General features: G+C 40.0%; 1 protein-coding gene across 7 annotated transcripts in view; it reads left to right on the forward strand.

Annotated features, from left to right (window-relative positions):
• COL15A1 (collagen type XV alpha 1 chain) overlaps positions 1 to 18,123 on the forward strand; it is a 120,073-nt gene that overhangs the window by 23,840 nt on the left and 78,110 nt on the right. For all 7 annotated transcript variants that reach the window (XM_074542218.1, XM_026790202.2, XM_074542216.1 and 4 more), the window contains exon 3: positions 15,213 to 15,760. In XM_074542218.1, the coding sequence (XP_074398319.1) occupies positions 15,213 to 15,760 (548 nt within the window). The remainder of the gene's footprint in view (positions 1 to 15,212; positions 15,761 to 18,123) is intronic.

Here is an 18,123-nt window from a genome sequence, read left to right on the forward strand (position 1 = left end):
AAGTGTATTTTTATGTAGAAACCTGTCTATACACATATGTACCTCAGCCGCTTTGATCAACAGGAGAGTTCAGGCTTGTAGGCTTTTGGTGCATCACCTGCTATCATGGTTAACTGCCTGGGCAGTCTGGCTGTTTGCACAGCAAGATTTATTCAGTCTTTGGTTTTTAGACAATTTCTCCTTAGTGGCGCATTATGTTAAATAACATAATAATTATGTTAATGAAGTGATGCTTCCAAGTGGGAAGTCAATCAGTGGGTCTTTTCACTATGAAAAACATTGAAAGTAAAGGACAAAAAAAATTGGGGAAAATAAATGTAGTCCATTTATAGGTTGAAGTGGACCTTTGGAAGTCGTGTGGTCTAGTCTCCCTGCTCACCTGTTGCCCAGGATCATGTCCAGAACATTTTTTAATATCTTCAAAGAAGGAGATTCCACAAACTCCCTGCATGACCTGTGTCAGTGCTTAGTCATCCTCAGGGTGAGAAGGGGCTCCCTCATGTCAGAGGGTTTTCTGTGTTTCAGTTTGTGCCCATCACCTCTTTTCCAATCCATGAGCACCACTGAAAAGAGTTTGGCCCCATCCTCTTTCCATCCTCGCTTCATGTTTTCATATAAATTAGTAAGATTATAATAAGTCAGATCTTTTTTAAGAAAGTTGCCTCTAATAGCTACAAATGTAAGAGGCTTCAAAGGATCCAAGCTCGCTTTCCTGCAGCCACATTTCCTCTGGAAAACATATGTGTTGAGTGCGTGTAAAAATATGAATATATGTAAAGAAACTCTGTCAGGTTCTTTACAGATCATCCCTCCTTTGATTACAAGGAGTTCTTTGCTATGTCCTGAAGTCTTTGACACTGTGATCATACCAGTGGATGAGGGTACCACTTTCTCCAAAGGTGGTTATGAGGAAAAAGTCATAAAAGGAAGGACAATGGTGAAAACATCCATTCTTTTATTGTATTGTATAACATGTATTATGTTGTCATTCAAATACAGCACAACTTCATAAATAGATTGTTTGTTACTAGCAGATCTGCCACTAACTGTGTTTCTAAGTAGATATTACTTTTTGTAATTAATAGCAGTTACTATTAACCAGCAAAAATTGCCAAGTAAGATGCATGTAATAAAGATACTGGCAGTATTTCTGGTATTTCTTTTGAACACTGTTTTTCCTGCTGATCAGAATGTGTCTTTCTGTTTGTTCCCTTTCAGTCTGGCACAGAATCTCTGCTGGGACACAGTTCTAGATATCTAGATATCTACTAAGGAGTTTTAAAAACCTGTCTTTATTTTCTGGCCTACCAGAATTCACTAGGTTACTTCAGATCACTGCAGATGTTCAGATTCCAGATATGGGAGTGTAGCCAAATACATTAATATCTGTGTGACTTTGGCTATGTGGTCATGTAACAGAACCACAAAATTTCAGCTGCAGAAAGAGACATCCTGTCAGATCCAAGATAAACCCCTTGCCCCATTGACTCTGAAGTCCTGTGTTTGCATTCTATAAGCCAAAATAATTTTGTGATTCTTTTCCTTACTTCAGAATAACAGAAAAGCCTCAGCATATGATCTCACATGATGTATCACTCAGTTCCAAAGCAAGCAATGCCGCTCTAAGACAGATCACTGGGAACTGATCTGGCTCACAAGGAAGCTAATCCATATGGAAAATTTCTTGAGGATGGATCTTTCAATCTCTGCATTGCAAATTTCAATGTTCTGTTTATACCCCCTGCATTCAGCTGCTGTGATCATGCCAAATTGTAATTTATGTTTCTATGGAACATACTTAGCATTTTAACAAGAAGGTGATGATTAAATAAGAAAGTGATGACATAACTGATGCCTGCAAGTTTGGGTTTGCCATCAACCATGTGTTTCCACACTTGCAGTCTCAATTTGGGTATTGAGAGTGGCTGCTCTATTATGTAAAAATTATAATTGCTGTACTAAACGCAGCAGAATGACCATGATTCATCCCATGTGAAAATTACTTACACTTCTTTTTTTGACTGTATGTAAAGAGCTCCTGAGAATCAAAAAAGCTATTTAACAGCAATGCCTTTTCCTCAATTTTCATAACTGTTTCAGGTGTAACCTACTACAGCATGATTCTGCTGGTCTTTGAATACTTTTTATTCCTGCTGAATTTTGTGCACAGAGTAGCATGTACAGAGAGGGTCAAAGCTCACAGAATGTAAACTGAAGCCCTAATGTTCAGCCTTCAGGGAATGAACCAGAACATATTGAGGTTTTTGTCGGCAGCATTTGTGACCTGTGGACAGGTTATCTCTATGATTCCAGAGCAGTCATGTTAATCGTCACATACCTAGAAAAGTGTATGTTGGTATTACTATTCAATGACTAGACTAGTTTGCAAAAAACAAAAAAATTAAACCATATAAGATTAATATTCTTTTCAAAGACGGATAAAGGGGAGGATAGTTAGATCCCGTTCACCTTAAATTTTATTGATAGGACTGCAAATGTAAGTAGGGAATGAGGCGCAGGGAGGGAAGGTTTGGAGGGTTACTGTGACTTTTTTGTTGACAAGAATGTTGACAGACTCAGAAGAGGCTGAAGACTTTGGTGCCTGTTGGCTCGTACAAGCTCATTGCTGCTCACAGGTCTGGCGGTATGTGCTGCATGTGCCAGAGAACAAGATTAAGCTGTGGTATGCTCTCAGGGAAAAGGGTGACAGCACTGCCTCTAAGATTTGTCATAAAGCTTGCAGTTGGAAAAATGCCTCCTGAAACAGCAGCTCACCACATTGGGATGGCATGTCTTTGTCCAATGGTCTTGCCAAGAAGCTGCTAAACAAAGAACAAAGATGAGGTGGTATTTGACTATATAGGGAATTCTAGAGGAGGAAGGTGATTCCAGCTGATGGTGGAAGAAAAAGGAGGTCAGAGCAGACAGCTGAAAGGTCTGGAGAACTTACTGCTCAGAACATGGAAAACACAGCCTTTAGGCTGCATGAAGCTGTAATTTCCAGTACCTGGAGACTTCTGTTGGAGTCTGACCCATCAAAAGGCATGCTTTAATTCAGACCTAATTAAAATTTTACACAACATAGTTGTCCTATTACTAACACACAGCTGTGCTTATCATGAGTGAAACTGGTGAAACCAGAGTCTTAAAATACAAAGGAGGGCTCAGACAGTGAAAGTATAGAGCAAAGCATATAACCAAAGGCAAAAAATGCCAACAGCATTGTGCTTTGTTGTTTATTATGTGAGTTTCTTTTTCTGACTTTCTGAATCTTTGGTTCAAACGAGCATTAAGAAAAACAAAATAAAGTCTGAGAACATTACTCTTTCGTATTCTTATCACAACACTAATGGCCTTGAGAAAGTAATCTTTGAAATTTAAGCCAAAAGAATAACATTTTGTGTCAACCAACTTTTTAAAAGCAGAAGGCCAATATGCCAACACATTTTAAATGGATTTGTAAATATTGGATGCAGATGTAAATCAGTTATATTTTCCAAGTTAGGAACAGCATGCAGTTGAGACTTCTCTGGGAAAGACTTTCAACTGTATATCAAATATCAAGAACTAAGAATTACTGGTGTATGCTACTTTTATCTCTTTCTATATTTTCAGCTCTTTTCTCTAATAACATTTGAGTGAACTAAAAATATAGTATTTACCAAGACTAAGACTTCGTCTATTCTCTAAATACTCTGGAGGAAATGAAATTATTTTTGGCCATGCATATGTAAAACATAATATATTCTCTGTGTGATTTAAAAAAAATATCCATTTTTCCCCTTTGTTTATACAGCTTTAAATCCTGAATAAAATATAACAGATGTTTCAGTTATTCTAGACAGAAGCTATTGATTAATTCACATTGTATACAAGCAGTGGAGAACTGCTCATGAAGGCAATAATCTGTGCACGGAATTAGTTCAGTAATTAGCAACATCAGAATTAGTTCAACAATTCTGCATGGTAGTAGACCAGTTACCAAACTGGAAAATGTATTATCTTCTACTTCCCTTTGAGTCAGTGTTCTTATGGTTAATTGTGATCTGGCAATCTGGTCTCTGATTTAGTCATCAGGCAGTGATCAATGATGTCACAGCTAGATAACTCAAGATTTGATGCACACATGTGTACATAAAAGGTCTTATTTGCACGCTAGATCCTGATTAAAACAGTGAACTGCATTGCTAAAAGGTCTGATCGGTAGGGCTGTTCCAATGTTGCTGCACGCTTCCTGCCATATTTCCATGGAAATACACAAGAGAAATGCAGCTTTGAATCAGGGTGAAAGCTTGTTTCATCTCTCTCAAGTTTCTCAAGCTGCTGGTTGAGACAGCATTTTGGGTCTTGTAATGATAGGTAGACAAGGATGGAGTGAAAAGGGGGAATACATGCCTGAAAATCCAGCTACACCATAAGGAAAGATTCCTGGTCATCATCTACATTGAATAACGCATTTCATGACATGCTGACTTTCTTCATGATGCCTTTTTGGAAAAAAGTCAGCAGTTTATGGGTGTTCCATGGTAGTTAGTCAGCGAAAATATAAAAAATTATAAATCTTGTTTGTAGAACTGATTGACACTTTTTGAAGTATTTGAAAATACAGCAGTGAGTAGGTCTATATCTGAGGATTTTATCTGAACTTCCAGAGTTTCTGGCTGTGAAAAAGTCCCAAAACCATGGATAATGTAATGTATGAGACTGTGCAATTTGAAGCTGCGTGAAAGTAAAGTCACGGCACTGCATTCTTCATGTGTATGAAGGGGGTAAAATACCTATATCCAGCATCTCATTTTTTACTTCAATTGTCTTCTAAAGGAAACTTCTATGTTCTTGTTAATAAAGAGAGCAATTCCTCTAAAAGATACTTGACAAAATATTTGTTTATGAAGTCAGGTAGGTGAAACCAGATTTACTTGGTTTACTGTTGCATGGGACCATGTGTGAGGTCCCTAGTGGGAAATCTGTGGTTTGTAAAGAGTAAAGCAGTTACTCCACTGAGCTGAAAGAAAGAACCCATTATATTTGTGTTTAAGAGGATATCTGTAGGCAGGTATTACAGTGATGCTTTGAGTTTAACTTGGTTTCACTAGGAAATAATGCACATATTATTGCAGCACGTGTCTGCGCAAAGATTTCTGAGTCTGCTTTGAGCTTGAACTTCTATGCACCAAATTTGACAAAGACACGAATGCCTGATGGTCATTAAATCCTTACAAACCTCATGGATCAGGAACAGAGTAAAGTTGGGAAACATACTTGTGCCTCCACTTAGAGAGGGATTGTTTGAAAAAACAACATATTTGCATAAGAGGTTTTAAATGCTGGAAAAGCTTTAGTGAGTGCTTACCCTTTCCTAGCAACAGAATCCAATCATAACACAAAATTCCAGGAATTTATATCAAGTAATAATTGTAAAAGCAGAAAGTCTTTCACTTAGGACTTTAGCCAGGATTTCAGCCTAGAGCTTTTTGACTAGAGATGACATTTTTATGCTATCTTGTTTAAAATCAATCAACTTTTTTTAAAAATTCAGTGTGTTCACTGGGGAAAAGCAAAAAACTAGGAGCATAATAAAAGCATATGTGATTTATACTAAGATATAAAAGTACTGTAACACAGCTCCTGGGAAATGAAATTCTTGGGAAACAGGAAGATGGAAAAAGAAGGACTATGTTGGTTAGATTTTATTTCTACGTTGTTACTGGTGCATTCATGCTATAAAAGCATTTAGTTGTCAGAAATGTTAGTGTTCAACACAAGACACTTCTAGTATTTACTGTTCCCATATCATCTAGCTCACAATCTTTTTTAATTTCTCTGAATCCTGACTTTTTATAAATCAAATCTATTAGCTACTAAATCCAATAGTGTAAAGAATACTTGAGAATACATTTAGAAGGATAAAAATTAATTATAAATTTCAGGTGCATAAATTTAAGAACATTTATGAAAGGCATGCTCCTAGAAGAAAAGAGAAGTCCTCCTAAGGACTTGAAAATGAAACATTAGTAACAGAATATTGACTTCTGTTGCTTAGCTTAAAAGAATGGATAGCTTAGTCATCTGAGAGAGATATACTGTCCACCAGGTCTCAAAGTGCTGTGGAAGAGTCAAGGATGCAAAAAAAAATCCTCTATTTTTCATTACCTTACCAGGTTTATAGCCCTTAATTTTTAAAAATAAAAAACAACAATAACAAAACCCCAAAACAATGAAGTCCAAAACATAACCTCATGTCATGGTTTGAGCCTGACACAGAGCCAGTGCCCCCATGAAAACACCCTCTCCCTGGTGTCTGCTGTGAGATGTGACCAGGAATAAGCAAAACAGGCTCCAGCTTAAACATAAAGAAAACTTTATTACCTAAACTACAGGAAAATAGGAAAAAACTATACGGAAAAGAAATTGAAAACCTTACAAAAAACACTTTCCTCCTCCCCACCACCAAAATTTCCCAATCCGATACATTCTCCCAAATCACCAACTGTCCAGCCTGGCACCACCCTTTAGAATATTCAAACTTCAGTCCATGTAGAGGAGAGGAGTCCTTCTTGTTCCATAGTCTTTCCCTGGAAACACGCTGAAACCTCGTGTGCTTCCAATGTCACTCGGCACTGCCCGGAAAGTCCTTTTGCCGCTTGTGACATCTTCCTTCCATGCCCAGTGCTCTCACCACTGTGCATGGACCAGAGCTGCTTCTAGGGCTGTCTTTTAAGGATGCCTTGTCTCACTCCAAAAAGGCACAGTCTCTGCTTTGGGACATCTGTCCCCCCCATATTTTTCCAACCCCCTGGGGCCGAGGGGCCCCCACGATGAACCCTCCTGGTTCTGAGGCACTGCTTCCCCCCAAGTGCAGTCTCTGTGTCACAGGAATAAAACTGAGTCTATGGCTACACAAGAAAAGTCCAGCCAAAAGGCCACTCCAATCATCTCTCCCCACTCAGTCGTCTCCACATCCTTCGGGCCAGGTCCTTGTCTCATCTCATCTCCTATCTCCCTTCTTATTCAACTCCGAGGAGGATCAGCATTTTTGCAAGGCCCCAGTCATGTAAGAAAGGGTTAAAAATTTCAGTCTCTGTCTGTCCCGGAACGCCGTACTCCCACAGGCGCTGCTGCTCGGGCCGGCCGGCACTCTCCCCCCCCTTCTCCTCCTGGGCCGGCTGCTATCACATTCAAACGCCGGCTCTCCTCTCTCTCCCTCCTGGGGGGAGAATGGCTGCTCGATGTCTCTTGGGGCTCCTCCACCCTTCCATCCTCAAGGGCCTCCTCACCCCCATCTCTGTCCAGGCCCAGGCCTACCGCATGGCTGCCCCTCTCCCGCCCAGCAGCAGCGGCTGGACAGGGGAGGGAGATCTGACCTCTTCGCCTCGACATCCCAAGAGGCCTCTCAGGGCCGAAGCTCTGCTTTTTAACCCCTGTGTGTTCTCGGAGGTGTGTCCAAACCGCACTGGTCACATCAGGTGCCAATATCAAACTCCGAGCATCCATTGGTTTGACCACAGCATCCCAGAATTCCCACTTCTTTCTGGTCAAACCACCACACCTCAATTATTGCAGCAATATTTATCTTTTTCTGTTCTCACCTAGTCTGAACTGGAATGAAGTGATTTTCTACTCTCAGCTTAGCTGTGTGAGCAAGGTTTTACAATGCTGAGCCTAAAGCTCTGATGCTATGTTATAAATGTATCAGCCCCTATCACACAGAGACCGTAGGAGCTACAAAAATATCTATCAGCACTTTGTTTCTTTCATGTTCCATTCAAATACTCCCTGAAGGCACTCTTTCCAGCCATATTGGAGATAATGCTTGTCCTTGGCTGCTCTTGGGTAGGGTCTGCTTGCAAGATCAAGCTGCACACAGCATACAAAGTCGGCCTGAAGGCCCACTGAACATACAGACTTTTACTGCTGTGATAAAACAGATGTCCTGACAGTGGTGTGGGCAGGGAGCATGGCGTCTGTCTCCTTACACAGGCACTGACTATGTACATGATTGCCAGGAGCAGGATTCCCTGATGAGAGAGAGCTTTCTTGTTCGTCCAGTGCCAGAGGAGAAGCAGGAAGGCATGATACTCATGGGAAACACAGGGAGAAGGCAGTGTTCAGGTCATTTAAGTGTGAGGAGCAAAGGAGCATTTCTGGCTGAAGGTTTCTAATTTTCATTGAGCAAATTGTAACTCACAAATCCCACTTGTCCATATCCTTCTTATGCCCCTGTTCTATGACAGACCCTTGCAGTGGAGACAGGGTCTGGCAGAGATAGCAGGGGCAACTACAGGAGCTGCTGATTAAGTGTTCTCTATCCTTGCTTCCCATTCAACCTCTTTATATGGGATGAGAATTTATATTCAGGTCAGTGTGCCAGACTATGCCAGTGTCTGTTTTTCCACATTTGGGCAGAGACTCTCTGCTGGCATGTTCAACTGTTAAATCTAAGAGCACCAGCTCCCTCAGCCAGAATTTTCTTTTTTTTTCTTTTTTTTTTTTTTTTTTGCAATGAGAGTGTTGATCATTTTCTCCCTTAAAATTCAAGAAAAAAAAGAGAGAGGGAAAGAGAAAACAAGAACAGCAATATATTCCCCCCAACCCCCCCAAGAAAATACACAGAAGACAACGTACTTTGTCTGATTTTCAAGGTCATTGTGAAAGAAGAAGGGTAGGGTGATAATTCACATCTGCTTTGTTAGACATGTAATGGAAATTAAAACATCCTAGCTTAGATGCTGTAAAAGAGCTTGCACAGCAGACACTGGTGATTCATAAGCAGTGTTCTCCTCAGCCAAAGTTCCCATCTGATTTATGAAGTGCTGTGTTGCTTCCTAGTGGTGAAATGCAAAAGCTCCTGCTCTCCTGCAGTCATTAAGGGCTACTTGTCTCTTCAGCTGGCAATCAGACTGCTCACTCACAGCTACACATGTGCAGCACCACAGACTTTATTTCATAAAGTCAGTGTCCAACCTGGTCACAGGTGCCTGCTATTGAACAGCTGCAATATTTGATGCAGACTCTGTAATTCTTACACAGGTTAGTTTTGTTGAGTTATCTTTAGGAGTCTGGATGTCCTAGCAAGTCTGGAAATCTTTTTCCATGAAGGGCTTCTAGCTATTTACCTTTGCTTTTTCCAGTAATGCATATGGAAAATATGGAATATGTGCAACTGTAAAGAATAATGTCTTGAAATTGATGGGCCTGGTACATCCCCAAGGGATTAGCATGAATAAAAGGATCCCTTTCACAGGTAATTAAATGGCTCTAAAGGCCTCATAAGTAGAGTGTGAACCTTGCATGGTAGGAGTAGAGCAAATCCACACACGTCAGGGGGCTGCAAACTCAGAAAGAGGAAAAGGACTCTGAGTTTCCAGATAGTGCTTTCAGTCTCTTGACCTGGTTAACAGCTCAGTTAGCTTTGCCTCACTACTGGAGTTGAATGGCTAAATATTCCACACTTTTTCCTCTTGTCCATTTGTAAGGAAAGAAGGACAATGAATATTTAGTGTATATGCTGTATTTTTTATTATCTACTGCTGTGGCTCAAGGAAACCAGTGTGTTTAAAAAATAGATTTTTGTCATTATAAGAGAACAGTTCATTGAGTACACATTAAAAAGCCTTGGGTTTATGTACAAAAAAAAGGTTCCCAAAAATATGTAGTAGGTCTCCTAGTAGAACAACTGACAAAACAATAAGAAAATAGTGCAGTATTAGATCGGGGGGAAAAAAAAGAAAACCAGAAAAACTGATTGTATGGAAGACACCATGTTGGTGGTGGTGGTGGTGATTAGTTTGAAAGCATTGCAATGAAATATAGTTTCTCAAACAAGATAAAACGGGGACTGGGGGGAGCCCCCAAACAGTATTTTTTGCAAAATAGATGTTTATTTAATTGTCTGTATTTAAGCTCTTTCGCCCAGTAGAGGGCAGAATGACAATGACGTTAAAGCAGGAGCCGGAGGAAAATGGTCGAAAGAGGTTCTCTCAAAGGAGTGCCCGCGCTGCCCTGGCGTGCCAGTGAATGTCCCAACCCCTGCTGGCTGCAGCCCGACTTCCAGGTGTGCAACACCACCAGAAAGCGCTTCTGAGGTCTCCTGAGGCATCTGGAAGGAAACGCTGCAGCCTTTAATACCAACATATTCTATCCATGTTTTCCAACAGCGTATTAATGGCAGCTAAAAATGTGTTCAAGCAGAGTTAACGCTGTTTTTTCTGGTAGCAGTAATGATGCTGGACTCTTCCATTTCATGCAGCACATCTGGGACTGTGTTACAATATTCACCTTCTTTTTATCTCTGCAATACTTGATTAAATTTTATTTATTTGGTAGATGTGGAAATCCTTCTCTACTTAATGGTATTGCTACGAACATTTCTTGCTAGTTCAAAATAAAAGTACTTTGGCAGCAGGGAAGAAGGAATTCTCTTACTGCACGTAGTAACTGCATTCTGTATAAAATAATGTTCTGTTAAATTTACAGCATCTCTTTGAGTGCAGAGTAGGGACAGCAGAGGCACTGCACCACTGAGACAGAGATGGTTTCTTTATGCTGCTGGAAAGGGAGCTTACAGCCTGGAGTTGTGATTATTTGGATGGGAAGAGGACAGGGAAGCAAGGTCACCTTGGCTCAAGTTTACAGACAAAAGAAGTGCCTGATCTTGGCTGCTCTGAGCCTGGTTTGGTTATGAAAGCCTCAGTAGAATACTGCTTTTATCTCATGTCATTAAAAGAACATGGAGAGGAGCTGCCAGCAAGGCTCATGCAGCAGTGGACAGCAGTGGAATGAGCTGTTCTTACACGGGATGAGAGTCAACGACCATGGAGTGAATGGAGTTCTACAGGCATGGGCCAGGGGCAGCTCAAATAAAAAGAAGAGGAATAAGGGGAAACACAAGGTGAAGTTAAGCTAGAAACAAAGGGAAAATAATAAATTTTTTATTCGAAAGCCAGCACCCATCCCACTCCCATCTGTGTGGAGCCCCCCAAGCCCTCCCTGGAGCGAGTTAAAACCAGCTGTCATAGTCTTGGCACAGGGTGGTTAACTTCTTATATTTAGCAAATAGCAGTAGCTAGAGCATGTTATTCTGACCCTTATGTACCCATCATGGTTCATTAACCTGGAGCAGAATTGGGCTAAATGTGCCAGCTGATATACCTGAATAATTTTAAACAGGCATTTCTAGCTAAAAACATAACAGAAAACCTAAATGGGACAATCCTTAAAATATCAGTTGAATGAATATTACTGCTAAAGTGTAAGTGGTTGGGGCCAAATACGACAAACATCTGTAATTTCAGTCTTTGTATTCATGTAGTTGAGATAGTTCAGCTCGAGCATCTTCTCACAGTGAGGAAGACAAAAGCAGTGTGTTTGTCTTGCAGCAGTGTGATTTCGGTTGATCTGACCATACCACTGCCAATCATGTTCTTTTGCTCAAAGGACTTGTCAATACTCCTTTTTTTTCACACTTGGAACATGGAAACTACATATTTCAAAATTAGGCTGAGATGGGTAATTCTGTCTGTGTCAGAGGTGAGGGCCTTGCCTTTGAACTCTTCTTCTATTTCCTAGTGGTGAAACTGTGGATAAAAGTGGACTGACAGTGTCCTTATCTGTAACCCTGTAGCCTTTGACTCTGTTGCAGTAGTTTCCCAAAGTCTGTGCAGCAGTGTGCTTTATACCACCTTTGAAGTTAAGTTGTGTTGAAGTGTGCTGTACCAGCTAGAAACAGGGACTGTGTATTCCAAGTTTTATATGAGCTCTTGAAGACAAGATATACAAATACCCTACTCCCCATGAATATCCATGAATGTTTTAAATTACTATTTGTAAGAAAATTCTTTATTCTAGTAGCTGGATTCCTAGAGTAGCTTTTAATGTAGCATCCTGATAGCATCTTCTCTGGAGAAGAGAAAGCTTTCAGGAAACTTTATAGCAAGTTCCAGTACCTAAAGGGGCCTACAAGAGAGCTGGAGAGGGACTTTCCCAAGGGCATGTAGTGGTCAGACACATGAACTGAAGGACAGGTTTAGGTTAGATGTTAGGAAGATATTGCCTACTTAGAAGGGTGGTGAGGCAGTGGCACAGGTTGCCCAGAGAAGCCTTGGGTGCCTCATCCCTGGAAGTGTTCAAGGTCAGGTTAGATGGGGCTCTGAACATCCTGGTCCAGGTGCCTGTGCCCATGGCAGAGGGGCTGGAAATACTTGACTTTGAAGGTCCTTTCCAACCCAAAGAATTCTATGATTCCATTATGCAGCTTGATCATCCAAGGGTTTTGCATCAGGCCTAGCACTGGGGCTACCCTGCTCCATGAGGGAAAATATGAGGAGGAGGCAACCAGGATGACATAACACATGTGCACAGTCCAGAGGCAGTGCTGTGGGTGCCAGAAACTGCATCTGAAAGGAGGCTTCTAACCAAAAAGTCACAGTGTTACAATTAAATTATATGAGTGTGGACCTTTCTCTGCCTCCATTCCCTTTTATAATATATAAATATTGTGTTTGTGCCCCAACATCTAAAACAAATGTAACAGGGTCCAAGCAAGTGGGGTTTTTTTCTTTCCTCTACTTAATCCCTTGTAAGCAGTGAAAAAGCATTTTAGATCCCACAGCTTTGAAATTCCACCCTGCCAAAGTAATTACATCCAAAAATTGGAATAAAAGAAAAAAAACCCCAACTACTTAACCCCTACTATTGTAGTCTGCAGTCATGAAACACTCCATATACTGACTTACCGGATGACTTTTACTACACATTGGTGCTTTTCAAACGGTCCCTGAAGCTACTCAGTGGAAATGGCTAGCTATCAGCAAATTCCATAACAATTCAAACTATGACATACACTATAAAATAGTAACAAATTAAAAGTACAGCTCATAGTTCTAAATTATAAAAGTACCAGCCCAATTTATGGGGTTATGCTTGTTGAGCTAAAATATAGCTTATGTTAAAGCTGCTTCTGTACTATAACTTCCAGTCCCCCAGGTCTAGGAAGCATGGATATAAATTAGATGAATTTTGGATGCTCCCCAGTATCCAATGCCTTAGTAGTGTTTGAAACAAAACTATTCTGATGCAACATATTCCTCTGCTGGCCTACAGGTAATTAAAATAGCATGTCATTTACCTATTTATGTAAGGGAATAAGTGAGTAGTTTTATTCTAACATTAATAAATGGAGCATTAGGGACACATTATTATATTATTATATTATATAGGGACACATTATTATATTATATAGGGACACATATATAATTGAAAACCTGTGGCTGTAGGTCTGAATTCTGCTTTTAACTGTGTCTCTAGGTCCTCATAAATCCATTAAGAGCTGGGTATGAGCTGTAAGTATGGAATTTGCCTGGACACTTTTGTTCCATTTTGATTTTCTGCATGACTCTTTGGATGTAGCTTTGGAATCAGTGTACAGGTCCTATATTATCTCTCAAGATCACTATTTTCCTTACCTTCTTACCCTTGTGTAATGGCTTATGTATTTTGTTTGTAGTGCAGGTTTCTTTATGTGCTTGTATGTGTGAATAGGAAACATGACCCAATATTAGACTCACAATCAAAATATTGTTAGCTGTGTTTGGCCAGAAAATAAGTATATCCACTTAAGCTGTTGGGAAGGGGGGGAAAAAATCTATCTGGCAAAGCATTTAAAAGTGCCAAAGGGATTTGGTTTCTGGATGAGGAGCTAGTTTTTCTAAACAAAACATTTATAATTTCAAAAATATTTCAGGGCAATTGTTTCTGTATGAAGCACATCAGCCTTTTATTTTCAGTTAATGAGCTCCCCTTGGAAGTGTTCAAAAGGTGTGTGGATGTGGCAGTTGTGGACATGGTTTAGTGGGGAACATGGTGGGGCTGGGTTAACATTTGGACTCAATGATCTGACAGGTCTTTTCCAACTTTTTTGATTCTATGATTATAAAGTACAGAGAATAAGATAGATTAGGATTTATTTCAACTGTGCTATAGCATCTTTGGCACAGGAAGAACACTTGACAATTTCTTTGCAAAGCCACTAGTACAATGGAAGACACTTTGCCATGCATATTCTAGGCTGGTACTGCATATGAGCAATGAATAACAGAAATACATTGCAGCCGAATAAACTGTCTAGCTTTTCATTAGAACCAGCTTGCCAGTTTACAGAGAAAAGAGTAAGATTCTTTTGTTTTGCCTGATTTTAATAAGGTATTTTAAGCAGCTTTTCAGTTCATTTTGCTTGTGGTGTTCAGATGGACTCTCACACCTTTTCCATTAATGATCCATTTGGATTCATTCAGCCTATATAGCTGTTATAGTCACAGGTAACTGAGTAAATTTAAAAATTGAAAGAGGATTTCTGTATAGATTCAGATCTGAATTGGTCATTATGATTAAAAATGTTTTATTTTCTTGCTTGCTTTTACTTCTTAGAAGAAGAAAATTGGTTGTTGTGTTTCTGATATGTTGCTAGACTGTGCCTCCCCAAATTTCTAGTTAAAATTGGGCACAAATATTTAGCTATTGTCATTGCTTTTTCATTACCTGGTGGGAGTTGTCTCTCTGGGCATGTTTGGCACAGATACATAATTCTGCCTTTTTGCTAAAGTGTAAATACTCTCCTTACAAAACTGAGTTTTCGTTGCTGAATAGTATTTGTTATATATGCAGTGCAATTTAGGAGGTAAATGTGGAAATAGGGCATAAATAAAATCTAACCTCTGTTGTAGACATAGGTAACTGCAAGGAATAAACAAACCCACTGCAAATTTTATCCTGTTTTGTGAAACTGTGTCATGCTGTTTGTAGAGAAATATTGCTGGTTTTTTGAGAAAAAAGGGATCTCGATATATTTAAGAAATCAAATGTTGCTCGTTTTCAACTGAATTCACTATGCAAGCACATTCAGCATTTTTTACAGTTTATGGACAGCTGAAGTAAATACGTGTTGCCGGAAATACTTGTTGCCATTCAATTTCACCAAACGTTTATATGTGCCTTCCTTTAGCATATGAGTAATCTCTATTAGTCAAAGGACAAATAATGACATGTGTACATACACTAGATGTGTTTAAGCACTACCTAGACTGTGGCCTGAAGTACCAGAAGTATGTCCCTGGTAGAAGAGCACCGCATTTCAGTTTTTCAGGCCTTTCTTAAATCATGTGAATCAAATAGGCTATGCACCTCAAGGACAAATAACACTTTTTTCTCGTGTACAGAACGAGGCTCAAAAGGACACCTTGACCTCACAGAGTTAATAGGAGTCCCTCTTCCTCCTTCTGTCTACTTTGTGACGGGCTACGGAGGGTTCCCAGCTTACAGCTTTGGTCCGGATTCCAACATCGGCCGGCTGACCAGCGCTATCATACCATCGCCTTTCTACAGCGACTTTGCTATTGTGGCTACCGTGAAACCAAACAGTGATCGTGGAGGAGTGCTCTTTGCAATAACAGATGCCTTCCAGAAGACAATCTACCTAGGACTGAGGATTTCCCCAGTTGATGACAGCACTCAGAGAATAATCATGTACTACACAGAGCCTGGATCCCATATCTCCCGAGAGGCTGCTTCCTTTAAAGTGCCAGTGATGACTAACAGGTGGAACAAATTTACAGTGACTGTGGAGGGAAATTATATTGCTTTGTTCATGGACTGTGAAGAGTATCAGAGGCTTCAGTTTCAAAGGCCTGCTCGAACCTTGGTATTTGAACCTGGCTCTGGCATATTTGTTGGTAATGCAGGAGCCACAGGACTGGAAAAGTTCACAGTAAGTGCTGTCTCATAAATCCACATGCCTCAGTGTTTAATGCATGTACTCCCTACCCAAGAAGTCCTGCTTGATGTGGTTATATCCCAAGTAAGGGTCAAATCATACAGCTTGTATTTTCCATAGCTAGCTAGGGTTTGGACAGTGAAGTTATATAACTTCTGATTTAATATACAAATGTTCTGAGAGCCTCAGAATTTTATTAATAGTCCAGATATTAAGCCAAATCTTCAGTTTGAATATAGGCTATAAAAATTTATGTGAAAGTAAATATGTCACATAATTTTTATAGCCTATCTAAGAAGGGCAGATATCAGAGAATTAATTTTGTTAATTTTTGGGAATACTTTCCTATTAAGCCAATGATTTAAATTGTTATTAGTTAGGTATTTATATTCAACATTAGAAGGAGAATGATGTTATCAAAGGGAAAGATAGCTGGAAGATAAGGGTGTATTTTTAAAATTTATTTGTTGTTTGAAGCATATCAGGTGCTTTAGGAAATAGAATGCGCCAAAACCTTTACTACAAGGCTCCCAAGCCTTCTTAGATTGAGTGCAAGCATCCTTTCTGCTGCATCCTGACTGCAATTCTCAGCCACTGAGAGCAGACACTATGTCTGAGATCAATTCTGTCAAATGGAAAGAAAATGTGACACTTGGTCTGTCCTATTTTTGTATTTCCGATACTTCAGAACTTGTACTGTGTTTTGTGAAATTAATATCTCCTCTAAATTTGTCAAGCAGCAGCACAAAACAGAGTGAATCCTTTTCTTTAGGGAATAAAGGTGTTCTTTCCAAAATTCAGGCGTATTGGCAGGTTGTGAACTCCACCTGATAAGCAGCAAGTTTAATGTACTTTTATCATTTGTCTGACTAGTCTAAGCATCTAGAATCACAGAACTATATGGATTATCAGAAAATAAAGGGTGGAAAGCTATATGTAGGAAAACTGCATGTTGGTGCTACCTTTCTTAGGCAAATAGGAGGACTGCAGTATTGTGAATGCCTGACCACTAATTAGGATTCAGAAACATTCAAGAAAAGGAAACCACTTTAATATCTGTCTTGGTTTGCAAAAGACAGGTGTCTGCTAAGGAAGGCAGGAGCTTCCCCTGAAATGAAAAATGTAAAGCCCCTCCAATTGTTATAATTTTGAAATTAAGGGGCTCTCAGGCAAAGACATGGGAGCAGGAATAACAGCTCTTCATTAGGGAAGAAAATAAAAAATAAAATAAACAAGCTGGCAATACAAAACAACATAAACAGAGTCAGAATATGACATGGCATCCTGTGGGTCAGGGTGTTGGTAGCAGCCCTATTGAAATGGTGGCTGCGGTCCTCCTGGAGTGACAAATGTGGTTCTGTTGGAGCAGGGATCCTGTAGAAGGGTGTAGTCTTCCTCTGAAGATCCAGTGGTGATATAAATGGGCCTGGTCTTCCTCTGGGAACCCCGTGGAGAACAGAGTGGAACACCAGAGTCAGCTCTGGTGTTTCAAATCTCAGATTATATCCTGGTAGAAGTGCCTGGCTCCTCCCCCTGGGTGGAGCATCTCACAATAGGATGATGTCATTTTATCAGTCTTGCTGTGAGATTCAATGGCCCAATAACAGAAGGTATCTCCCCAGAGGCAGGATTGTTTTGTGGAAGAGATAAAGAAAAATTGCCCAATTAACAGAAGATAACTGCCCCACCTCTAACAGATGGCAATAGAATTCACACCCCCACCCACATCTTTCAACCCAGGACATTATCCCACCTGGAAAACACATGTGGTGATCCCTTGCTGAGATGATCACCAATAAATCTGTAAATATGATGACAGAAATGCATGGTGGATAACACTGTAATGCATTTCCATGGAAACAGGCTGTTCTGTATGCTATATTGAGTACATAAATTTCAGCCAATACTCTGAGTGCTTCATTAGCACTAATTGTGACTTGTAGTCTAGGTTCCCATGCCTTTATTTCTTCTTGCATCATATGTCACAACTGCTTTTGAGTAGAAAAACTGAATGCTTGAACCTCACTCAAACTCTGTTTCTATGCCAAGAACTGTTTACATTAATTGCCTGAAACAGAAACAAATCATAGCAGATTGTGCAAATGAATAGATGTCAGATGTTGGTTTCCTCTGGCTAATGGGAATTCATGTGTCTAAGGCTGTGCTTGTCAGACACAAAAGGACATAACTATCATCAGTTTTATTGAAACCAAAGGAAAATCTAGCCCTGATGCTTGTAAAGAAAAGTAGAAACCAGACAACAGCCAAGTATAGCTGAATCAGTGATGATGCCAGATGCTGCAAACCTGTTTTCACAGGGAAGGCAGCAGCAGCTATAAGACCCAGAGAGGGAGTAA

The sequence above is a fragment of the Zonotrichia albicollis genome, chromosome 1 (genome assembly GCF_047830755.1).
Source record: "Zonotrichia albicollis isolate bZonAlb1 chromosome 1, bZonAlb1.hap1, whole genome shotgun sequence".
NCBI classification, from domain to species: Eukaryota; Metazoa; Chordata; class Aves; order Passeriformes; family Passerellidae; genus Zonotrichia; species Zonotrichia albicollis.